Here is a 24,466-nt window from a genome sequence, read left to right as displayed (position 1 = left end):
CACTGGATAGATTTTTTTCTCTCTTTCCTTCTCCTCCTGTCAGTCACTCACTCAGACCCTCCTCTTTCTCTCTCTCTCTCACTCTCTCTCTCTCTCTCCCCCCTTCTCTGCCTCTCCCTCACTCCCCTCTCTATCTCCCTCTCTCACACACGACAAACACGCACACACTCTCCTTTCTCCCTCATGGTCTCTTGCTTTCTCTCCCTCTCTCTTTCTCTCTCTCTCTCTCTTCTACCCTCTCTCCCTCTACCTCGCTCTCTTCTGTGCCTTAAGTTCATTCGCTGTGTCAAGCAACAACTGGCTCGGGAGTGAGAAGTGGGCTTTTGATCCTCTTTATCGAGCATCCCGGTGAGGATGCTGCATCCGCATCCACCTGTACACCCTGGGACTGCCTCGCTGCCTCGTCGCCTTTTTCTCTCTCACTCTCTCTCTTTCTCTCTCTCTTTCTCTCTCTGTGGCTCTTTAACTGTATCGAAAGCACTGCGGAGAGCTGGTGCTCTGCTATCCTGACCGTATCACAGGCAGAAATCTCACGCCGCAGATGCTCTGCAGGAGACAGACTCTGGATCTGAGTGCTGGGAGGGTAAGTGACTTCCACACATGTGGACATCTCTCATGTCTCCATGCTGTTTTCACTTTTTAAGAAAAAACATAGCACCAAGAAATTTCTAGCTGTTAATATTTGTTTTGGTAGATTTGGCACAAAAAATATGGATCTTTCTTTCTTTTTTTTTTTTTTTGCATTTATTTCCTATTTTATTTTTATTTCGTGCCTTTTTTGTGATTCGCTACCCCTATCTAAAGCCCTCCTGTCAAGAGTATATTACCATATTCATGGTCTCTTTGCAATTAAATTGCAATCAGTAAAGGGTCCAGCCAGAAGTGTTTTTTTTTTATGTGGGGTGGAATAGGGCAACACGGAGCTCTCTCGTGGAGAGAGGGGCAGAGAAGTGGAGGCGAGGCGAGGCAAAGCATACAGATTCATTCAATGATGCTCAATGCTAGGCTGAAAAAAAATTAGAGCCTGCTATAAGGCTACTGTGCCATTCCATCATAAATTTACAGCATTGGACTTATAAAGAGGTGGGTAAGGATTCAACAAAATAATGGAGGGGGAAAAAATAATTGGTTGGGAGGAAAGATGTGTGTGCACCTGGAGGAACTTTGAAGATAAACAGAAATAGATCTGCATGAAGAGGCATTGATTAATTCTCACAGTTGGTGATGGAAGGAGAATCCCTGGCTGCTGTGTTGAGTTAGAGAGTGTATGATGTCTCAGAGATGGATAGAGAGAGATGGAGAGAGAGCCCTGGGGCAGGAATGCTGGGTGAGCGTTGCCCTGCGTCAGGGCAGCTTTGTGTGTGTGTGTGTGTGTGTGTGTGTGTGTGTGTGTGTGCGTGAGTGTGTTTTGTTCAAGAGGTGCGTCCGTTGTGTAGCGGGCTGGGGGGCTGTGTGACTGGGGTAAGAGAGCAGCAGGCTGCTACAGCACCGTGATGCTCCAAAGCTGCTTTTGTTATATTCAGTCTTTCAGTCCAGCTCCCTCTCTCCCTCTCTCTCTTCCTTTCACTGTATATTCTCCACCCATCACCTCTACCTTTTTTTTCTTCTATTACTGGAGTTTAGTAAGGGTAAGTTTGTTGCCTTTCCTCTGTCTTCTTGGGCTTCTGCTTGTCGTCTTTGCATTTGTTAGTTAAAATGGCGTAAATGCGTTTCTGTTGGTTGTATCAGTCTTGTGAACATTATTCCTTTTTTGAAATATCATGGAATATCATGTCATACGATACATTTGAATGAAATGAATGAAATTTTTTTCTTTTTTTTATATGGTCCGAATTAGATAAATAAATACATTATTTAGCATTTTAGAATATCCTCCTAATTTTTTTATTTAAGTTCTACTATTTTAGCATTTTATATTTTCCAAATTTTCCTCGAAATTTGGCATTTCTTCTATTTTCTGTTCGGTCCAAATATAAAAGGAACATTTTAATATCTATTTTGTACTGAAAAAAATAAATAAAACATAGCTGTTTAATCGAACACTTCTCAGTTTTCAGTTCCTGTCAACATAATAACACCCCCACCCCCCAAAAAAAAAAAAAAAAAAAGCAATGAGTAATGATTATAATGCAGGTGGCATTGCCTGAATTACTTAATCAGTAATATTGATTAAAAAGTAGATCAATTAAATGGAGCAAGTAATTTATATTCATGTGCGAGAAAGAAAATATTTTTTCATTTACTACTTTAAATACTATGCATTATTTATCCTGTTTACTTTTAGCTTTTAGCTTGAAAACTATTGCATTTAATGCGAGGAATTATACTTTGCTGTAATCAAATTAGCATTACAATTTACCCCTGAAATAATAAAATGATTAGTAACAATTTTTGCTAAAATGAAAAAATTAATTGGAAGCACACACACACACACACACACACTGCCTTTATCTGTAGTCTAAATGATTCGATTTGCATAAAGTGAAATGTTTATTTAATGAAATGATAAATGGAATGACATTTCACAAAAATACACTGTGTGTGTGTGTGTGTGTGTGTGTGTGTGTGTGTGTGTGTGTGTGTGTGTGTGTTGTGGAAGGGGATTAGGGGGTTAGATTTGGACATGCTTCATTAGAATTCCTTTTAGCATATAGAACTCTCCTTATGGTCTCAATGAACAATTTGTCTTTGGCCCTCTCTTCTCTCTGGGTTGAGATAAATGGCATGGTGCATGTGTGTGAAGAGCTGGACACAGTAATGTGTAGAGAGGCTTGAAAGGTCACGAGCTCTCCACTGAACCCTAACCTCCTTCTGTCTATTTTCCAGCAGGAGCGATTCAGTGGGATTTTTTTGTGTACGATGTCGAGATGGGGAGCATCTCATGCGCTGGTGCTGGAGGAACACAGCATGAGCCGGGTGTTTAAAACCTCACCGGTCCAGGTAAGTGCCATACAAAGATAGGTGAGGGGTGGTGCAATCCATCACCTCCCCCAACAACCCCCCCACACACACAAACGCACACACACATACACTCTCTTCATCTGACAGGCACGCGCTGTTGGAAGTCAAAGCTATTGCCACACATGTACTCTCAAGCATGGATTGAAAAATGCACTATGTCGATTTCTGTTTGCAGAAAGACCATTGATGGGGCCTTGCCTTGTGCCGCAAATCATCTTCAATCAATTGTTTTGAAAGGCCTTAGCGTTTGCCAAACGGCTGAGGACAATGCTTGCGATTCCGCTATTGCTTTCTCCTTAGAAAGACTCTCTTCGGTGACGGGTATTCTTGGGTGGATAATACGGATCACGTTGTTATTGCTTAAGAATACGCGTAGTCGAGGAGAGTCATGTCGGCGGTGACGGCAGGGGACTAGAGAGAGCACAGAGGCCAAAGAGCCCACCTGCCCACCACACACACACACACACACACACACACACACACACACACACACACACACACAATACCAAAGCTAACACTCAGGTCACTGAACAAGCAAGATCACAGACAGATCTTGTGTTTATTTGTGTGATATATATTTGTGTTTTTTGAGTCTCTATAGATGGGGCTTGTTCACCATGTAGCCTTATTCCTTTTGGGAAAATGAATATCTGTTTGCTGAAAAAGAATTATTTGAAATTACCATTTGCACTTGTGTTTTACCCAGCTTTTTTTTTTTTTTAGAACTGTACATAAACCTATAAACCTACATTTTATGTTTGATTCCTAGCAATGTTCTTATCCCTGTGTGTATTGGTACAAGAAGTAGCATAATCATAGTAGATATGCAGCTTTCTAGAAGGCAATGTACATAGTCTACGGCGTTTATTATCCGTCCTTAGGACCACACACTCTTCACTTTCCACTCCACCCTTTTTCATGCAAATTGATTTTAGAAATGACATTTATCGTGCAGGGGTTCCATGCGGAAGCCTGCCGCACCACGAGGGCTGACAAAAAAAAATGTCCACCATGCCAACGACAGCTCAATTTTATGCGCCGAGGAAGCGTGAGTGGAAGAGAACACACAGCAGATAAACAATTACCACAGCCTTAGATTGAGTAGAGCTCTGCTTTCTATGTAGCCGACACATATCATGAATATGTATCAGTCACCGCATATGATGGTGCATTCGAAAGTCTAACATCCATGAAAATCCATTTAAGCAGCATAATAGGATCTACTTGATCTACTTGACATGCTAAATCTTATAAATATACATGAGATTATTATATATTTTTTGGGGGGGGAAGGAATGTATTTTTCCTTATTTTTAAATATTATGTGAAAGAATAAAAAAGGATATTCAGGGAGGAGTAAAAATGTGGATGTATTAACAGGGAGGTTTTAAAAAAAAATCAGCAAACAGTCCAATTTACTGTTAATTATCATTAAGCACATTGAAATGACACATTAGCATTTCAGGCAGACTAAAGAAAACAATTCAGTGGCTCTCCTCTTGATCACCCTGTAATTATCATTCTTTTGGCTGTGCTTTAATGAACAGAGAGTGGTGGAAAAGCTTGTAAGTACATGTTATGGCCTTTTACCACTAGGGTACCCACACAACTGAAAAATTACATGTCTGATTCACTATATTTTCTGCTTCCTGACATAAGTATAGGTTTGTTCTAAGAGGGGATGTTAATTAATTGTAAACGGCTTTATTTAACTAAACATGAGATTCGCTCTTTTTTTTTCTTTTTACACATTTGTGTCATTTACTGAAAAAAAATACAGTGTTTCATTACATGCTCTTTTAGTACATTAACTATTTAAGGGAGCATGAATAAACACGTAATGTATTTTCAGCTAAATTTTCAATATATAAACAAATCTTTGTGACTGTAATATCTAACAGAAATAATATATTATTGTAGCTCTAATAATATATTATTAGCTCTTTTTTTTTTTACACAATTATTAATCTCTTACTATAAATACCCCAAGCATACAGTATTTAATAAATTAATTTTGAAAGAATAAATCCTAATATTCCCAAATTAAAAGAATATAACAGCATGCAGGCTACAACAACAGACAACAAAAAGCCCTGAGCAAGAGTCCCCTCCCCCTAAACCTCTGTAATTTCCTTCTTTTATTGATTATCAGTCCTAGTGATTGTTTTCTTTATAATTGTCATTATAGCATATTTACTTACATTTATCAGAAATTTTCTCTACTGGAAACAAAAAAAAAAACATTATTTAAAGAATATGCATTTTACTACTATGGTGTAATTTACATTACAATTTAATTGTTTTAATAGGAACATTTTGCTTGTAAAGAAATGAGATTTGATTGAATATTGTTGATAAATAACCTCATTAAGAAGTGTAATGATATCACTTGGCCTCTTTTCGTTATTCAAATGACCTCAGTCTGACTGCACTTTTTCAAACACTGTGTTTATATACCGCAAGAATCCTCAAACAGAATGTACGTTCATGAAGTTTTTGCTTCAAATTTATGTTTTATATATTTTCCTGCTTTCATCAATAAAGCTGTATTTAAGAGAAATGTATGCATTTGAATATTTTGTCTCAGGTGTAAGAATGTTAAATGCTCAGAGACCTAGTGTAGTGGTAGGAATAATAATTCTAAAAATAAATAATAATATTAATAATAATAATAATAATAATAATAATAATAATAATAATAATAATAATAATAATAATAATAATAATAATAATATATATATATATATATATATATATATATATATATATATATATATATATATATATATATATATATATATATATATATATATATATATATATATATATATATATATATATATATATATATATATATATATATATATATATATATATATATATATATATATATATATATATATATATTTTTTTTAGGTTTTAGATTTTCAGTTACAAATCTACTATTTATCTATAAATTACCCAGAATGTTTTTTCCCTAAATAACACTTTGATGGCTACATTACTATCAAATGCAAATCAGCCCTTGTCATTACTCTAATTAAAAGCTGCAAAGATTTTTTTTAGATAAAATGTACGATTATACATCCATTACAATTTCTATGTTCTTATCACAGTTGGGCAGATGATTACTGTTTATCCTGTTTATTCTAACTATGGCCTAAGCTCTTCTGTCTGCTTCATCTGCACTAATCCATTTACACTCCAGAGCGTAGCTCACTAGCCAACACCTACTTGTGCCTGCCTGCTCCGGCCTAACACATGCCAGGAGAAGCACATTTACATGAATATATTTCTCTGTCAAACTCTATCTGTGCTCATCATTCAAACATAAGCTAGAGCTGGTCAGCATGTATACGTGTAAAACTCATTTGCCATAATCAGCATGGATTGATCGTTAAACCAGCCCGCTAATGATTTCTGATTTGAAATGAATATAATGAAAAATGTAAAATGATCCTGTGTAATTATGTGGCCTAATTTAATTATGTAAACGCAAATAAATATGTCCAAATGTAGGTCTATTGCAGACATTAAACTCTGGCTATATTTTATTTGGGGGTGGGAGGTCAGATGGATATTTTAAATATTTCTAAACGATTTATGGAAGGTTGTGGAATTTTTAAACGTTTAAGAATAAGGTTATTAGGTCGTAACAGAATTTGTTTTTACTGAACCTAGTGTAAATTATTCTATGTGTCCTTATATATTTAATATGCGATTACCCTAATGGGCTTTTAGAGCATACACAATGGATCAATTAGAAAAAAAGATTATTAGACCGTAGGGCCTTCATGGACTCCTTGAATGCTACCAAACCCCACGTCCTATTGAGCCGAATGCTGAATGCTCCATATCACCTCCTACCCATTGATATGTCCTCATTTTGTTATTTTTATTTTTCACCTACATACAGTATGAATCATCCAGCCACAGTGTGTACTAATAGGAATCCATTTGAGGACTCTATCATTACGTTTATTTATTTCTTTTTTTCTGCACTTTCAAGAAGAGAACCTAAACACCTTTAAGTACATTAAATTATGGGAGTTCTAGTATATGTCCATGTGTATAGCTCTAATGATTCCCTATCTTCCCTCAACTTCCTTCAGGAACATAATGTGGTTTCTGCAAATAAGATCTGCAGCATTAATCAATTGGAAATGTGCTGCATTAGCGAGCTGCATTTCCGACGGCTGCCTCCCCTCAGCAGAACACAAAGGCACAGGCAGACATTAAGTTCATATCCTCAGGCTTATTGACTCTTAGAACGGGCGCACATCATCATTATACCGATTCTAAGAGCTGATACCACACATTAAGTCCATTACATTAATTATGTGCATGCTACTTATTTTTAGCTTGTGTGTTTGAATGTCTTGGCCAGGTCTGTATAAGAGGACCTTGTGTACTTTATTGATTTATTTCAGGTTAGCTTGGCCGGTCCAACCCAGAGGTATTTTTTAATAAGAGCGTTCTGCCTGCTGGAGCTAAAGTTCATTTAAATAGCAGTGTATGAAATGTATCCACATCAGTGCTTCAGAGATAGTAGCAAAGCAATTTATTTAAAAAGCAATTTATTTACCTAGGATTGGAGATTGCACAGATTGAATGGAGGAGTCAGATCCACTGCTTCCAAAATCTCCATGGACTCCACTCATCCCATTCTGGTGTGATTGCTTGCTCTCTCTCTCTCTCTCTCTCTCTCTCTCTCTCTCTCTCTCTTTCTCTCTCTCTCTCCCCCCCTATTCACTCCTTTATCTCACCCCACTTCACAAACTCTTGTGACTAATATTTGTCCAGGAGGAGTTTTGAGTAAAAAAAAAAACATTTCGGTTTGGAAAATCCCCAGCAGTCTCAAGAGGAGTGACAGGAATGAGTTGAAGAATGCTTAATGCTGAACTGAAAATGTACAGTTAAATACAAAATAAAGAAATACAATAAAAGCACAAGCACAAGTTATTACACGAGATGCCTTCATTTGTTTTCATAATTACTACACCACTGGTGCAAATGGTAGGTGTGAGCACACGCTTTAACCTGTGAGTTCACGTGTGAGAGCGTGTGAGGGATTGAAGACTGACTTACGGTGGAGAAGGTGATAATTCATGAATGAGGCTCTTCATTCATCTGCTTTGCTCACACTGCTCCGTACACCGTGGTCTCTCTCAGGATGCATGCTCTTAATGAGGGCCTGGCCTCCTGAGCTAACACCTCAGAGAGAGAGAGAGAGAGAGAGAGAGAGAGAGAGAGAGAGAGAGAGAGAGAGAGAGAGAGAGAGTGCGAGAGATTAATCAGGATGATTAATCAGATCGCCTAAATGCTCGATGCCCCCTGGGTCCCCTCCCTCACACTTCAGACTGAGGCTCTTAAGTATATTTCTCTCATAACTGCAGGTTGCTCAATCTTATTGCAGAGCATCCTTGTCAAAATCGGGACAAGAAATAATGTACATTTGCAGGGCAGGAAGCTACCCAAACTCTCTCTCTCTCTCTCTCTCTCTCTCTCTCTCTCTCTCTCTCTCTCCCTTTCTCTTTCCTTCTCCATGTTACTCATCGGGAATAATCAGTACCAGCACAAGATCGTTCCAGTCTTGCCTCTGGGCTTAGAGAGATCTTATTGCACAGTCAGGTCACTTTTATTGCCAATTCACTTCATCCCTAAATGAAGCTCATTGTGATAAAATAGGATGTATGTCTTTGATCGCATTTTAATGCAGAAATGTTCATTAGCTGGAAAAACGTTGTTGCTCTCATGCGAAATATTTTTCATGATATAGAGAGAGATAAAATATCCTACCCACATTTCTATAATCGCTTAAATTAGTCATTATGGAAGGAAAAAATATGTATGTGCTTTTTATTCTTAATCTCTGTCATTTGTCTTTTTTTTCAGTTTTCCAATTTAACCGCACAACAATGAATGGGACATTTTGCTACTAAATGAGAAATTATTAAAAGCCATCAAACACCTTTAATTATATTTGATTGCTTTTAAGCAGAGTTTCTAATTCATCTTAATCTCTCGAAAGCATTTTCACCAGGAATAGTTAAGAATGGATTTGTTTATCACATTAGAGTGAGGATGTTGTGTACGGTCTCCTGATTGTTCCACTTTGTTGGCTACAGTGACATATCCAGCACTGTTTTCTGGTGTGCCATTCAAATGCAAAACAGGGCCATCCACACGCTTGCCCCAGACTCCTGTTATCTACTGGGTCTCAAGACACTGAGGAGAGGCTTGCTGATGTGTGAATAGCTTTACCGTGTGCAAAGAGCAACAGAAGAATATGCTTCCCATTGTAGCGCCACAAGGGTTTTCTTTGAGGGTGAAAGAAAGAGGCAGCGAGAGAGAAAAGCGATCGTATATTCAAATTCTAATATTACATTAGAGACATGCTGGTGTGCAGACAGCTAGTATGATCTTCACTTGCCTCAGCAATATAACTCTAAATGTGATCCTTCCTTTTTCTCTATTAGGAAAGTTCTGTGAATATAGTTACAGGTAAGTTATAAGCAGGACCATTTCTAGTGAGGGAAAATATTGTGACAGTTCTAGGGGCCAACAACTAAACCAAGGGACCACAAAAAAAATCCAGTAGGATTTCTGTATATATTTAATGTGTATACAAAATTTTATATGAACTTCTAGGGGGATTTTGGGTTTTGAATTCTTAGCTATAGTTTCAACCTCTATCAGCACATCTTTCAACCTCTAGCAGCACATCTATCGTACATATGCATTTATTGCTGTGTGTATTTGATATGACTCAGTGAGTCAGAAGTGTAGCCACTCATCTCACTCAGCTATTCCTGCATATGTAGTAGTGTAGCATAAAGAGGAAGTGGAGTCCCCCAGTCAACTTCCTAAGTGGAGAATGACACTGTGACTATTCTCTCTCTCTCTATCTCTCTCTATCTCTCTCTTTCTCTCTCTCTATCTCTCTCTTTCTCTCTCTCTCTATCTATTTGAGTCCAGTACACTGTGACTCAGCTCAGTCTGCCTTGATCCAGACCATAGACAGCAGGCAGCCATTTGGAACAAGCTTATTTAGTATTTCATTATGGATGATACATGAGCATGATGTTCTTTTAAGCCAAGATGTTACAGTGGCTAATATTGATTTTTATTGCTGACGTCATCATCACCATCATATCATCATCATCATCATCATCATCATGTTCAGGGTGTTTCTGTCCAGCTTTCATTCATGGAATATGCTCTAGATAAACTAAAGAAAAAAATAAATCACTAGTACAAAAAGAAGCTGAATTTCAGTTGATTGAACAGTTGAATGACTCGATATTACTGATTTGCTCGTGCAACGCATTCCTCAATACATCACTGTCAGCACTACTTTTGTGCACGAATCAAGCCGTTTGCTGCTTTTTATCAAATTCCAGAAGAACAAAAATGAAACTAAACACAGAGGTATAAAAGTTACTCAATGTTCCCTTGTTCTGTTTAAAGTCGTAATTACAGGTGAGCACTTTGTCATAATGAGAGCGTGACAAAACGACCCATCGCTCTTTGCCAGGTTAAACACTGGCAGATGGAGACTGTCGACGGCTTCGTTTGCGAGCGGAATTAATTAGCAGTTATGGCAGCTGACACATGAGTTTCACACTGACCTGCCGTTAAGAATAACACTTCACTTTGGAGTATTTTGCAAGAGCTGTCCATCTTATTGGCAATAGCCCAAGTTGGCTAATTTATAATTAATGCTTATTTGGTCTCTGTGGTATAGTAAGAATAAAGTGGAAATTCGAGGAACCTAAGAATGGACTGAGGGAGGCTGTTCCCAGAAATATTGGCAATTGCTGATAAATTTCTTATACACAGAATGTGAAGGTTCACACGAGGACACGGTGTGAGTGAGGATTGAGAGAAAAACACTCTTCTGTTTTTTTATCCAACAATTGCAGAAAGAAAGCTGAAGCAGGTGGCTAGATGAAGGGAAGGGCAAGCATTTTCTCCACCCAAAGTGCAAATGTTGCAGGTTATTTCCATGAAGTTTCATCATGGTAGCAGCCAGGATTCTCCACTCTCTGCTAATCTGTTGTTCGGCACCAGCGCTGGTTGCTTGGCAGGAATGTCCTGCAACTCCAAACACTGGAGTTTTTAAGCTGCTGTGTACTGGAATTGCACAGTGTGTGTCCTGTTTATAGATGTGTTTGTGTATCAGCGAGACTGTGTGTGTGAACCTGTGTGACCATATTTCATTGAGGTAATGTATTTGTTCAGTAATCATAAAGTATACTTATTACAAAAGAAATATTATTTACAACTCATTAGACATCAGTATTTAAAAATAAATTGAGAACTTGACAGTGTTAATGTGCATGTTACAATCTCAAATCTTGTATGTGATGTATTTATACAGAACCACCAAGTAGCTGATTGTCCCTAAAGTTAAAAACGCCAATTTTTTGTTGTTGTTCGATAATAATAATGAAGAACATGAGAAATTCATGAATTCTGTAAAAAGTGCAAGAAAAAGTAAATAGCCTGGAGTGAATTTGTGAAATATAAATGTGCTGTGAGTGTTGAATACAGGCTTCCATTACTGTGCTCTTTGTTAATTAGATGCCATTTTTATTGCCAACAGCCTGTGGGCTCCCTGATGGACTGCTGTAATGATATTTGAGTCTATAAATAAAACATTTAAGCCTACAGTTAAATCCTGTCTGACCTTATTGGTGTGTATTGCAGCCACAAGGCCACGAAGACGCTCCTTGTTTTTGTGAGAGGAAGAAAAAAAATTAACTATTAACATTAAAATATTGCTTACTAAATCCTTATTAGTCTACTTGTTTGAAGAAATTCAATATTTGAAGAAATGTTTGAAGAAATTCAATATTATAAATAGTTAAAAAAACAATTATTTCATTTATCTGGAATGCTCTGTTATTACAGAGAATACCGCCATATTTTCATCACAAAGATTTGAGCCCGCCTGCACCTTTTGTTCCTTGTGCGTCCTACTAAGGTCTGACCAAAATCACTGATGAAGTGCTATTCTGTCATCCAGAGAGATCAACTCTTCAGCGGTGCAACTCAGCCACAGCTGCAGGAGCCTCTTATATTGCAATAAGCTCTAATCCTATTGTTTGATCTAATTATTTCACTTGCAAGGCTCCACTGACGAAACCAATGAGAAAGAGCAGATGAACCGTATTCTCAGCACACAGCCATGCTGCCTCGCCTGACAGACAGAAACTGACAGACAGAAAGACGGCACAAAGAAGCACCGGGCGATGAAGTCACGTAGCCTTTCGATATTATCCAGGTAACAATGAGAGATTACATCATATCAGCGAGCATGAATTCTTCATTGTCTCTTATTGATTTCTTTAGCAGCGCGCATCTATTGTCCAGAGCGCAAAATGGAAAGCCATTGAACTTGAAGGATAAAGCATTTATGACAGTCTAGGGATTTGAGAGACACTCATGAAGAAAGAAAGGCGTCTACAGAACAACAGTAATAGAAATACACCTCTGGTATCGCCCATGCATCTTCCTCATGAACAGGACGAACCTGAAGATGCATTTTGTGGCCTGTGGGTCACAGAGCAGCCTGTGTACCTGAGCAAGTGTTCTCCCAGAGCATCTAAGGTAATACACAGATGAGTCAGAAAAGAGCAGAGGGCTGCTGGAGGTGAGTATTGATCGGTGGGGGCCACAGACTCACTCAGGACGATGGGACACACTCTGAACTGCGCAAATCAAGGTAATTGTGATGGACTGAAGGCCAGCAATCGATGACTGATTACTCCACTGAAACACAACATCTGTTCGCTGCCACTCGCCGACAGATCGCTTTGATAACATTTAATTATATAAAGGGTCACTGGACCAATTAGATTACAGCTCAATTATCACAGAAAGTGGAATTGATAAGGGAGGGTGAAATAATAATTGATTGACAAATATAAAGTGTTAATACATTGTAAACTTTTCATCTAAATGTTGTAGGTACACCACCCTGATGTGTCACTTGACTAATAAATGTGAAGGACATCATAAGGAATTTCTGTCAAGAACATAGGAATGGTTTCAATAGAGTTCTATGTGAAATATGATATTCTAAGTGAAATATCATCATAATCAATGCACTTTAAGCTTTCCATAGCTTTAAGACAGAATTAAGATTAAGACAGAATGCCTAGTTTAGAAAAGACTATAATATTTCCTATAGGTAAATTCATATATTGTTATATACACAAATTTTGTATTTATATATATATATATATATATATATATATATATATATATATATATATATATATATATATATATATATATATGTTTCTCTTCATTTTTAAACATTATTGTAAAAGTCAAACAGTTTATGGAACAAAACTGTACCGTTTTTTGAGGGGAAAAGGAACAAGTACATGGAACATCATTACAAACACACACACACACACACACACACACACACACACACACACACACACACACACACACACGAAGATGCTGCCCAGGTGAGCAGAACATAGAGGTCTTAAATGTACAGGGATACAAAGGAAACCAGCTCACCTGCTGAGGATATGCCAGCTGAACCAGCCTGTGATTGTATCAGTAACCTGATGGTGGGAGGTAGTAACAGAGAGAGAGAGAGAGAGAGAGAGAGAGAGAGAGAGAGAGAGAGAGAGAGAGAGAGAGAGAACGAAGGAGGGGAGGTTGATGACAGTTCCCTGCAGAGGTGAAACTTCTCAAAAGCATCGAGAGGGAAGATGACACTTCATCCGCTATCATTTGATGGGACTCAGGGTGGGTTATGGATCCTGTCACACAGCCAAATAAAGTGAAGGGAAGCAGCCACATCCCAGGGCGATTTTCCGCCCGTAGTCTACCCGTAAATGTCATCCATTATTGATAGGAAAAATGTTCAGGCTTATTAGGTTTAAAATGGACACTTCAGGGAGGAATCATCACACATAAAAGGTGACACAGCCACTCAAGACCATTTCTTAATTTAGATTTAGTTAGTTTCCAATTTGTCAGTTAGGAAATTGCGACCATATATATATATACATACATACATACAGTCAGTTCATCCTCAGCCATTGGTCTCTGTAGAGAAGTCAGAGTTAGATGTTGGATGAAGCAGAGGCCATGCTGGTAATGCTCATTATTTTGTGGTTCAGAGACACAATGATGCCTTGACACCATTGTTCACAGCAGTGTGCAACTCTGCCAAATCAAACATGAATACTTGGCGGTGACTCCAGCACTCAATGCATAATAAATACTGTACCAATTTTAACCACACTGGATTTATATAATATTGAAGCCTAAACATTGTTTATATGATAATTAACTCTTTGCTTGCCATCTCTCTGTCCAATTCCAAACATTCTTTTAATCTCATTATTAAAAAATTATTATTAGAATATTAAAAAAATCAGCAAACACAGAGTTTAAAGATTATTTGTGCCTGTTCTCTGAAGTAAAATAATAATAGAAACCAATTAACAGTATTTAAATAGTCCTAAAATGACAAAAATGATTTTTTGTCAGTGCTGAAATGATCTTTTGAAAGCTGATATACTGTTAAAAGTCAGTATAAAAACAGAATTGCCTATTTTTCTAATTTATTTTTATCTACCCCAGGAGTTTAAATGCAATGGCACAGTTTCCTTTTTTATTTGTCAACAGGGTGAAAATATAGCACTCAGAGGAAAGCTGGGTACTTCCTGCATGTGTCACAATTCAGCGACAGGTTTTATCACGTAGGCCATTCGACTCAATTAGTTTGATGAAGTCATGAAATGTGCGGTGTAATGAAATTTGTATGACCTGATTAAAAATGTTCCCATTTCCAAGTAATAATGAGAAATTATTTAAAAATATGCAAAGGACTTCACTGACTTCAGTGACATGCAATCTTAAAGAGGGAATTATCACATTAAAGCAATAGATTGTTCTGAAAAAGTGAAGAGGATCATAAGTAGCAGGCTCTGGTCAGATCGTATTCTAGGGTCATTATTTAAATATGCAACATCATGATTTTACACACAATGTTGAATTTTGCATTTGTTGTATTCTGATGCAATAAAGAATAACAAATCGGTTAATCATTTTCATAATGTTTATGTTACTATTTATTTACTAGCAAAAAAAAAAAAACATTACCCGATTGCTGAAAACATACAGTAGCTTTCAACTGTATATCAGTGAAATTAATAAGATACACACTCTCTCTCACACGCTAATTTAATCAGTTTATATAAATGGTAACTGTTACACTGGATAGAAACTGTGTAGTCAGATAATAATATATAATAAAATAAGTGTTGAAACTGAAACTAAGAGCTGCAGAACATATTGAATCACAAATCTAATTCCAGATAATACAAGTATTTGGTTACAATTTAACATTTTTAAATAAATTGAATGTTATTTGTTCACATAAACAAGGAGTTTTCAAACAAAATGTACAGCTATTTAATTAGTTTTATATAAACTGGGGTTTTTTTCTTTTTTGTATTTTACATTTTTATTTGCCAATATTCATTAGAAACTCAGAGTCTCTAAAGTGTAAATGACAATGTCATCTCTGTTATTTCACACACAATAATTTATTTTATTAAAGCTGAAAGTAGACAGTCGGTGCATGTTCAATATTAACCAAAAAGTTCTACAATTGTGTTGATTACACTAATAGTCATGTTTCTGAGTAGAGAAAAAAAAATCCTACATATTTATTAGATTTCCATAAACATAAGAGATTACAGAATACAATATTGACTAGGGACATTGCATTCTTTGGATAGTGGGTTGGAAACATTTTGATTTGCATAGATTTTGTAAATTTGCTTAAAAAGCAAATTAAACCCGAGTGATATCAGACAGTATGCATCATGGCCCATAAAGACATGCAGTCCACACCTCAAGGCTGCATACTCATTTACATACTGTAGCTCAAGGGCTACATTTATGCTGAATCATCAAAAAAATAAAAAAAAATAAATTGTGTACATATCTGTGTAGCTGACAGTAAGTTGACAACTTATCAACTTATTTTCAAATTATGAAAGTAATTTGACAGGGACTTTAACCTTCCAAAAAATAAATGACAATGTTATCTGAAATGGCGAGTCACTCACTAGCAACTTACAAGATAGAAACTTTATCCAGAGTATGGGAAATTAACAGCGACCTGGGTCTAGACTGATCAAACAGTCAGTCTGTTATCTTAGGGTGGATGAAGCCTAATTGTGAAATCCTAAACCAACGCTCACTGCAGGGTGAATTATGTGTAATATGTGTAAGCTCTAACTAAAGGAATTTATCTGACTCTGATCCACCGTGTATTCATTAATTTGCAAACTTTTATAAAATGTAAATGTGAACTGTTTTTTTTTTTTATCTGTGTATGTTGAGTTGAATACTATAGATGGTTATCAACACTTTGTGCATCTTGAAATTAATCTGGGTTTTGCTCAACCTTACATATTATATCTTCAGTAACCAGTTTATCCTGAACAGAGATCCTGGAAAGACTGAGCATGCAGAGCGACTACACCATGAAGGGGATCCCAGTGCATCAATGGCAGAGATGGCAAAAGTACACACATTGTTCACTCAAGTAGAAGTACTTATGTTTTAAAAGTGAAAATACTGACTACACTTTTCCTCAATTTGAAGTAAAGAAGTTTGGGCTCTGACATGTACTTAAGTAAAAAGTAGCCATTTCTACTACCTGTTTTAGATAACTATATACACACATATATATATATATATATATATATATATATATATATATATATATATATATATATATATATATATATATATATATATATAAAATGCAAAATAATTTTTAATTTTGTTATCTAATGAATGTATCCCAGCTGAACAACCACCATATAGAACACAAGCAGAGAAAAGATGATGATCAGGTGATCAGGAATGTCTCTGTTCTCAGTCATGTTTACATCACTGACTCCCTCTGTCTCATCCATGTTAACCACAGACTTCTTGTTCTCTGCTGCCTTGCTTGTTGTTTGCTTCGTAAACTAGTCTACATCTGTGGGGAAGTGAGAGCCAGGAAATGATACACCAGTGGCAGGGTAAAAAAAATCCTACAATGACAAATAGGTTGATGGGCTGAAAACAGCGCACAATGAGAAGAAAAAATATTGATCATGTAACCAAATAGAATAAAACAAATGTAAAACTGGTTTGCAAATGTAAGAAGTAGAAAGTACAGATATTTGTGTAAAAAATTTAAATAGTGAAAGTAAAAATTTGCCCAAAAAATTAATATTGAAGTACTGATACCAGAAACATCTACTTAAGTACAGAAATTAAGTATTTGTACTTAATTACTTTCCATCTATGATCAAAGAGCATCACATATTGCATGTGTTCTGAAGGTGGGTGGAAGCACAGACACATGGAGAACATAGAGAAACTCCATGTTGAGTAACCTAAGTTCAGGATCGACCCAGCAGATTACAACACTAACTGCTCTTTCATCATGCTGGAAAGCATGAAACTGTGTGTGCTTCTATGTATTGAATGTCATTATTATGAAGCAACTTCTAGCATAAATCATAAATACAATGAACTTCACATAAACACACCAAGTAGAAATGGCACAGATATGATGAAATAATGACATGACTGATCAGACAATTGGTGTTTCAAACTCAAACACAACTAAGCTACCACTGTTGGGACCTTTGGCCTACTTGCTCCAGGAATTCTGTACCATTTCTGACCTTGCACTCTGACACCAGCTTCCAAACAAGATATATTCACTCTATGGACAAAGATTTTAATATTAATATTCGAATGCGTATTTTAATCCCATTCCACAATAGGCCCTATTTGCTGATACTTCTTGGAAGAAGTTTCTAGAATTAGAAGAGAGGTTTGTGCTCATTCAGTCACAAGGGCATTAGTAAAGTCAGGTACTCGTGTAGGGTGAGGAGGCCTGAGGTGCAGTCAGCATTCCAAATCATCTCAAAGGTGTTCAGTTGGGTTGAGGTCAGAGCTCTATAGCAGGCCACTTAAAATTTCAGCCCTTGTAAACAATATCTTCATGGAGCTTGCTTTGTGCACAGGGGCAGTGTCATGTTTTGGGTCTCTTTGTGTTTTTTTTTTATTTTTTATTACATCCTATACAATTGTGTGCCTCCATATTTGTGATAAAAGTTTGGGGAAGAACCATATATGGCTGGAAAAGTCAGGTGTCCCAATGCTTTTTTTCCCCATATAGTGTATGAGAAAAACATTTTTCTGCGTTGTAATGTTATTGTGGCAAATAAAGTAATCCTCTCTCACACCGTATATTTATGTATGTGATTTATCCTAATTAATAGAAACACTATCTGGGGTCATCCAGAATTCGATGAGTTATTATAAGGGTTTCTTCCTCATGCCATCTCAGGATGATTTTTCTTGCCACTTGGTTTGCTCATTAGAGGTTTTAATAAACACTGCTGCTCAAATAAAATAGCAAATATTAGTCTTTTAATGGTCAAATCAGTGGTCAGCAACAATAAAACAAATGCTCTCCTGAGACCTCCTGTGACATCATTTGCTTGTTTACCGAAGCAGCAGTGAGCTGATTGTGGAAATGCGATAGGAACAGAGAACCAGGCTTGTTAAAGCAGGGAGAAGTTTACAGGATTTGTTGAATTTATTATTATTTTTTGACATGTTCTCACAAATGATTTTCTAAAAAGCTGACCAATTAATTTACATTATAAATACACAAACATAGATATGGAAAAAATAATTGAAAATGTTTTCTACAATGGGTTGGGGCTAAAGTTGTCATGAACAGTTTTGCACTCAAGCGTCTACCAGTGAACTGTTGATAATAATGGGGAACTATAATAAATGGACATTCAGAGTCATCCAGATGAGCATGGGTTCCCTTATTGAGCTGGGATGGTGGTCGCTTAAGAATAAGGTGTTTGACTTTGGCATTGAAGGTTGTGTTATCAAATCCCAGTCATACCAAGCTGCCACTCCAAGGCCCCTGAGTAACCCCATAACTGCTCAGTTGTATGAATGAGATAAATGTAAGTCATTCTGAATGAATGTAAAAGAGTCTGGTTCTTCTTGAAGTTTCTTCGGAGGGAGACATTCCATTCTGCCACTGCTAGGAATTAATTTGGGATATTGAAATGTATATTTTGAATCAATTTCTTTCTGAAAAGCTGCCTGAAAAAATGTCCATTGTTTTGTCATGCTTAGGGAAAAAAAAAAGAAGATTGAAATGAGTTTTGGGATTCATTTAGTGTTCTGTTCAGCAGAGTAAATGCACATCGCTACAAACAAACAAGCAAATAAACAGTGAAATAAATTTCCAGACACTTTAAGACCCATAGCACATTTATATGATCGAACATTTGACAGTGGAATATTCTGGAGGGGTAAACAGGAAATGGTCAGCTAACCTGGAGTGATTAGTCTGGTTTTGATTTTCCTATTACAGTGTGTGGATTGATTTATTTGCCTCTGTAGAAATGCCCCTCACACAAATGGGCGCTCTGCCAGTCATGTTGAGGGTCTGAAGCTTTCACTGTTTCACACGCATCAGTGCCCTGTGCAACACCGGTCCAAAGTTTACTGCTGAACTTTCCCTAGTCTAATCTCACACTGCAAGACTTTTACCCCTCCTTTTTTTTTACTTCCCCTTACCTCTCGGATCCTTGGTCACTTATTTTGGATGCTATAAGAGTGTATTCGTGACTAGTTCGGGCTCTTTGCCAGGCTCTCGGAACCACAGAAGGACAGCTTGGGAGAAGTGAGGAGGACGCTGCGACTTCACACGCTTTAGAGACGCAACCCAGATCATCGGACTTCACCGCTGCGTTCATTTGTATCCGTTGTTTTTCTAATCATTGTTAGTTTGATGTTTTCCGACTCGCTTTGATTCCGCGAAGCAAAATAAAACCAAAATGGCTAGAATGCTCAGCAAGGATCTGCCGGATATCGAGGTAGAAACCCTCCTCCTCTCTGATCATCTATTGTAAACATTTCAGTCCTCGCCATGTTTATTTATATTTTATCCCACTTTCAACAGCCGGGGGGGAAAAAAAATAAGTTCTTAACCATTTGTTTAGTATTGATTCCTTATGCAGTTATGCCATATCTATACATTATTATTTTCCTAAATGTATCGTATGCATTATGATTTATATTTAACAGTAATGAAGTACTTTATTGCTGTACTTAAAGAATGGATTTTAATGATCTGTGCTTTATCAACGTGTGTTTTATCCTGGAACTTTTACTTGAGTACATATTATTTTGTAATATCTTATATTTTACTACATTACATATCAGGTTAAAAAAACAAACAAACAAGCAAGTTTTGCTACTTCCAAGTGAATGCCTTTTGTGTTTTTGCAATACATAATGACGTCTCGAGCTCACGAGATCAGATTCTCGCGAGAGTTTGCATGGAGTTCAAGTACTGACTCCTCAACTATATAGTGCTTTTACTTTTCATACTTGAGTACATTCCCAAGCATATCCTACTGTATACTTCACACAAATAGAGATAGAAAATAAGTACTGGTCATATTTAATTAGTGTTTGCATTTTTACTTTCACTTGTCATCCAGCTGGGCTTGCAAATGCACAGAAAGTTTGCTGAGAAAGGTGATTGCATGACTATGTGGAAAAGAATCGCACCGTCTCACATTATTCGCAGTTTGTCTCCTGGCGCTCATGCACATGTTTCCGTAGATAAGGACAGCTGTGATGCAACACCCTCTGCATTCTTATGCTCTTTAAAATCCTAAGAATGTTTTCGGACCAAGTTTTTTAAGAGCAACTTAAAAATTCAAAAGAAAACAAGACATGACTCTTTACCTAGGCGTTACCCAGGCCGCTTGCTCATCATGTAGTCAAGCCCTTTTTTTACTCATTTTAATTGAGTCTTTAATATTAAAATACATATGTTATACATAATAATATAACACATCCTTAAAATTCTATAAACGTCTATAATAAAGACAATAATAATATTCTAAGTTCTAAGCACTTTTCTATATTGCTTTATTTACTATGCTCTGCTATAGTCAGATGCTACTGATGAATGCATTCCAGACTATAATTATACTTCTGGAGTCATGCTAGGCATGTGCTCGTTGTTTAGTCCACTGAGACTTTAAACAGTAGGCGGATGTAAATCTACAGACAGCATTTGCCATCACAGAAACACATCAATACACAGAGAAGAAAATGTAGCAGTAATGAGTGTTAGCTGGACTGAATTCGAGCTAGCAGTGCAATACATATCACTGTTTGGTGAGAAGTTTATGATTAACTAATGTGACCAAGGTGGAACTTCTAAGAAATATGCACAAGGTTCTTTGACCTTTGGATCCTTTTCACCCTGTGACCAACCTTTTGGGTGATGGGTCCTGTTTTATGCAAGACAGTTGTGGATGAAGCAGCATTAAAGATTTTGCAAAGCCCTTATTTATAGGCAAGCTAGTGGACCTTAAATATAAAAAAAGTATAAGATACACACTGATATACAATGTCATAGAAACAAAGAAAAATGCTTTATTGTATTTATTTTGTACGCTATCATGAGAGGCTAGAAGATGTTGCATAATAATGACATTTGACATGACAGAAAAAAAAGTACAGATTATGTAAAATGAATTATAGGCATTGGAAAAAAGAAAAAAATATATAATATTGATTGTTTTACTAAAACGTTGAGGCAACTAACAGAGAGTCTGGAAACTGCAGGGGTGAAAGTGTCAGAATTCGTTTTTAAAGAAAACGAGAGGGAAAAAAAATGTAGAAACAATAGTGCAAGATACACACCGGTAGTTATGTTGTAAATGTGTTTCTGTGAATACCAACTTCTGAGAATCACCTGGATAGTGACCTGTGGCATTACACTACCTTCTCAGCACTTTGCCTCTGGCGAGTTCGAGGTTGTGCTGCTTTTGCTGAAATGTGAACGTGCCTTGTCTATTTGAGGTTTACTTGCAGGTTGATAACCTACTTTTGAAATGTCTTAATTTCAACAGGGGTACAGAGATTGTAGCATATTTAACAAACGCTACTACCATACATAACGAACACTGTCATTTGATTGGCTGAGTCTGAATATGTCTGTCATATGTTACAGCGGTAGGTTGGCTAGCATTCGAAATGAATCTCGCTCAACACTAATGGATTGTGAGATGTGCTTTAGTTTTATTGAGCTTTTATCAGAGTTCACCATGAGCTTAAGATCCTATATGTGAGTGAGGATGGCGGATGTGTTCTAGGTTGCTTGAACCTTGATGGATCCACATAAGAAATGAATGTTTAAGTACCTCTGTGTTTTTAATGCCTCCAGCCATCTGAGGTGACATGGTGGACTGCAAGCATTTCAAGCATGCTTGTGTTGCTAGAGAGAGAGAGGGGGGCCAAAGTGTCAGACATTGAATTGGAATACATTTCTGTTGGATGGCAAAACCTCCAAAGGGTATCTGTGCTTTGGCGCAATGGACTCATAAAAGTATACTTTATGTTGGTCCACTGACATGATGTGGCTGCTTATTTGCGGAGCGATAGAAAGATTTGAAAAGTGTACCAATGTGACATTTGTAACATTGCAGTTTCTTTCTTTCTTTCTTTTTTACCTCGTAACATAAGGTTTGATGTAGTTGCTGTTTTTGCTACTAAAACTACTCGCATACAGGCCCTGTACCTTGTGGCATTAAGGCTCCACAGGACCCTTTAGTGATAGTACTGGGGGTGGTGGTGATGGGGGACATAGATAACGACCCATGAGTTAACCTTGAGAACTAAGAGCGGTACTATATCAATTTAGACTTTGCACAAGGCAGATAGAAGACTGTCACATGTCTGGTGCTTTTTGATTGTGCTGTGTTCTAGTGTCTAAACCCTGTGCTTTACTTTTCATGTCCCCTTTGGCCACAGTCCCAAAGATTGAACCAGCCCATAGAGTAGATTTTCCAGGGTTGAATTTATTTGTGTCTGGTAGCAAACATTTTTAAGGTGGTCAATGCAATGAATACATAGTGTTTGTCTTTAGCTTGCAGGGAGAGTACACTTTGTCTGCACAAGTGTAAATCCTGCATCTTGGCTCATTAGTCACTCAGAAGACACAGCTTTATTTAGTGGAAACTAGCAAACTTGGTGGATAACCTCAAGAAGTTCATAAAATGGTAAAAAAAAAAACAACACAGAAGTTAACAGAATGAAATCACAGTGTTTGGACCTCAAGCAATGTGGTAATAGAACTCTCTTAAGGACCAGAGACAAACCTGGAAAGATAATCAGACACAGCTTATTAAAAAGCAAACAAAAAGATACATTTTATTTCATTTGTCTCAATGTATATATAAATATGTGCCAAACAGGATCCATTGTTTTGGATATGCATTTACTTAAAGGTGATTAGACTATGGATTGAAATTATTTTAATCTGCTAAATTAATATTCAAATAAACCAAAATTATTTTTAGTAAAACATTATCAGTTATATAATACTGGAATCATGATCATGTTCATCATCATCTTCCTCCCTGGGTGTAGACTTTAAATTTAATGGTTAAACCTAATGTAATGTTTGGTTTAAATGAATTCATGCTAGGAATTTTTTTTTTTTAGAAACGACATATTAAAAAAAAAAAAAAAAAAAAGAACGCTGTAATTTTTAATGAGCAAGAAACCAAGGTCACATCACAGCACTGAGTTCATTATTACTGTAGTATTATTCTAGCCATTGAATTGATTTCAGAATTCTTCTTTCGACTACTAATGCATCCGTGATGAAACACTTACCTACAGGGCCTTATATACATCGACCCCGAGCTATAGAGGTCATGTTATTTAGCGTGTGATGACGTCGTATAGCTGAAATAATCTTCATGGAAGATACCTCCTTGATTTTCTTTTTTATTGATTTTTTTAGGAGGTGGTATGGATTTTAATGATATTATTGTGCATTTTTTTCTTTATGAAGTAATTTAAATTTAATGAACAATGTCTGCTGAGCTATGCTTTATATATGTATACATATTTATATTTGGGGTGAAAGCACAACATAGCATTGGTTATGTGATTGCACCCTACTTTGATAAGGACTACATGATATGTAGCCTCTTTTTCCAGGTTTATATAATATTATATAGTAATTGATATACAATCATTATATAATAGTAAGAACCTATTTTCATTTAAAACAAATACTAAATTATATTGTGTGCAGCTGCAAAAAGCTGGTGCTAGATGACAAGAATGCTTCTTTTTGTTCCATAACTCATTAACAGAAGGCTTATCAGGTTTTACTGGCACAAGTCTTTTCATACCGTTTCATACTTTGAGTGTATGTGGAGCAGTCAAAATAAATCTTTGGTCATTTCATGCTTTTTTCTGTATTTTCTGATGGTAGATTAGATATTATTATATTATATAAATATTATGGTTGTCACTATTAGACTATTTTAAATTCTTTTTTAGACACCAGTATTGGAAGTAAATTCGAATCTTGGTC

The 24,466-nt window shown here is 36.6% G+C and overlaps 1 protein-coding gene and 1 long non-coding RNA gene across 3 annotated transcripts in view; both read left to right on the top strand.

The window, feature by feature from the left end:
* The first annotated feature begins 175 nt into the window (after positions 1 to 175).
* LOC124383890 lies at positions 176 to 5,510 on the top strand. Of its 2 annotated transcripts, none has more exons than XR_006925293.1 (3): positions 176 to 583; positions 2,830 to 2,940; positions 3,137 to 5,510. It is a non-coding gene; the product is annotated as an uncharacterized LOC124383890 (long non-coding RNA). The 2 variants fall into 2 exon arrangements; XR_006925292.1 differs by having other exon boundaries at positions 2,827 to 2,940.
* Positions 5,511 to 19,333: 13,823 nt separating this feature from the next.
* The window catches only part of dpyda.1 (dihydropyrimidine dehydrogenase a, tandem duplicate 1), a 130,169-nt gene continuing 125,036 nt past the window's right edge, over positions 19,334 to 24,466 (top strand). The window contains exon 1 of the mRNA XM_046846245.1: positions 19,334 to 19,928. Coding sequence (XP_046702201.1) covers positions 19,890 to 19,928 — 39 coding nt within the window. The 5' untranslated portion in view covers positions 19,334 to 19,889. The remainder of the gene's footprint in view (positions 19,929 to 24,466) is intronic.

The sequence above is a fragment of the Silurus meridionalis genome, chromosome 4 (genome assembly GCF_014805685.1).
Source record: "Silurus meridionalis isolate SWU-2019-XX chromosome 4, ASM1480568v1, whole genome shotgun sequence".
Classification (NCBI taxonomy): Eukaryota; Metazoa; Chordata; class Actinopteri; order Siluriformes; family Siluridae; genus Silurus; species Silurus meridionalis.
This window is presented reverse-complemented; position numbering and strand designations above follow the sequence as displayed.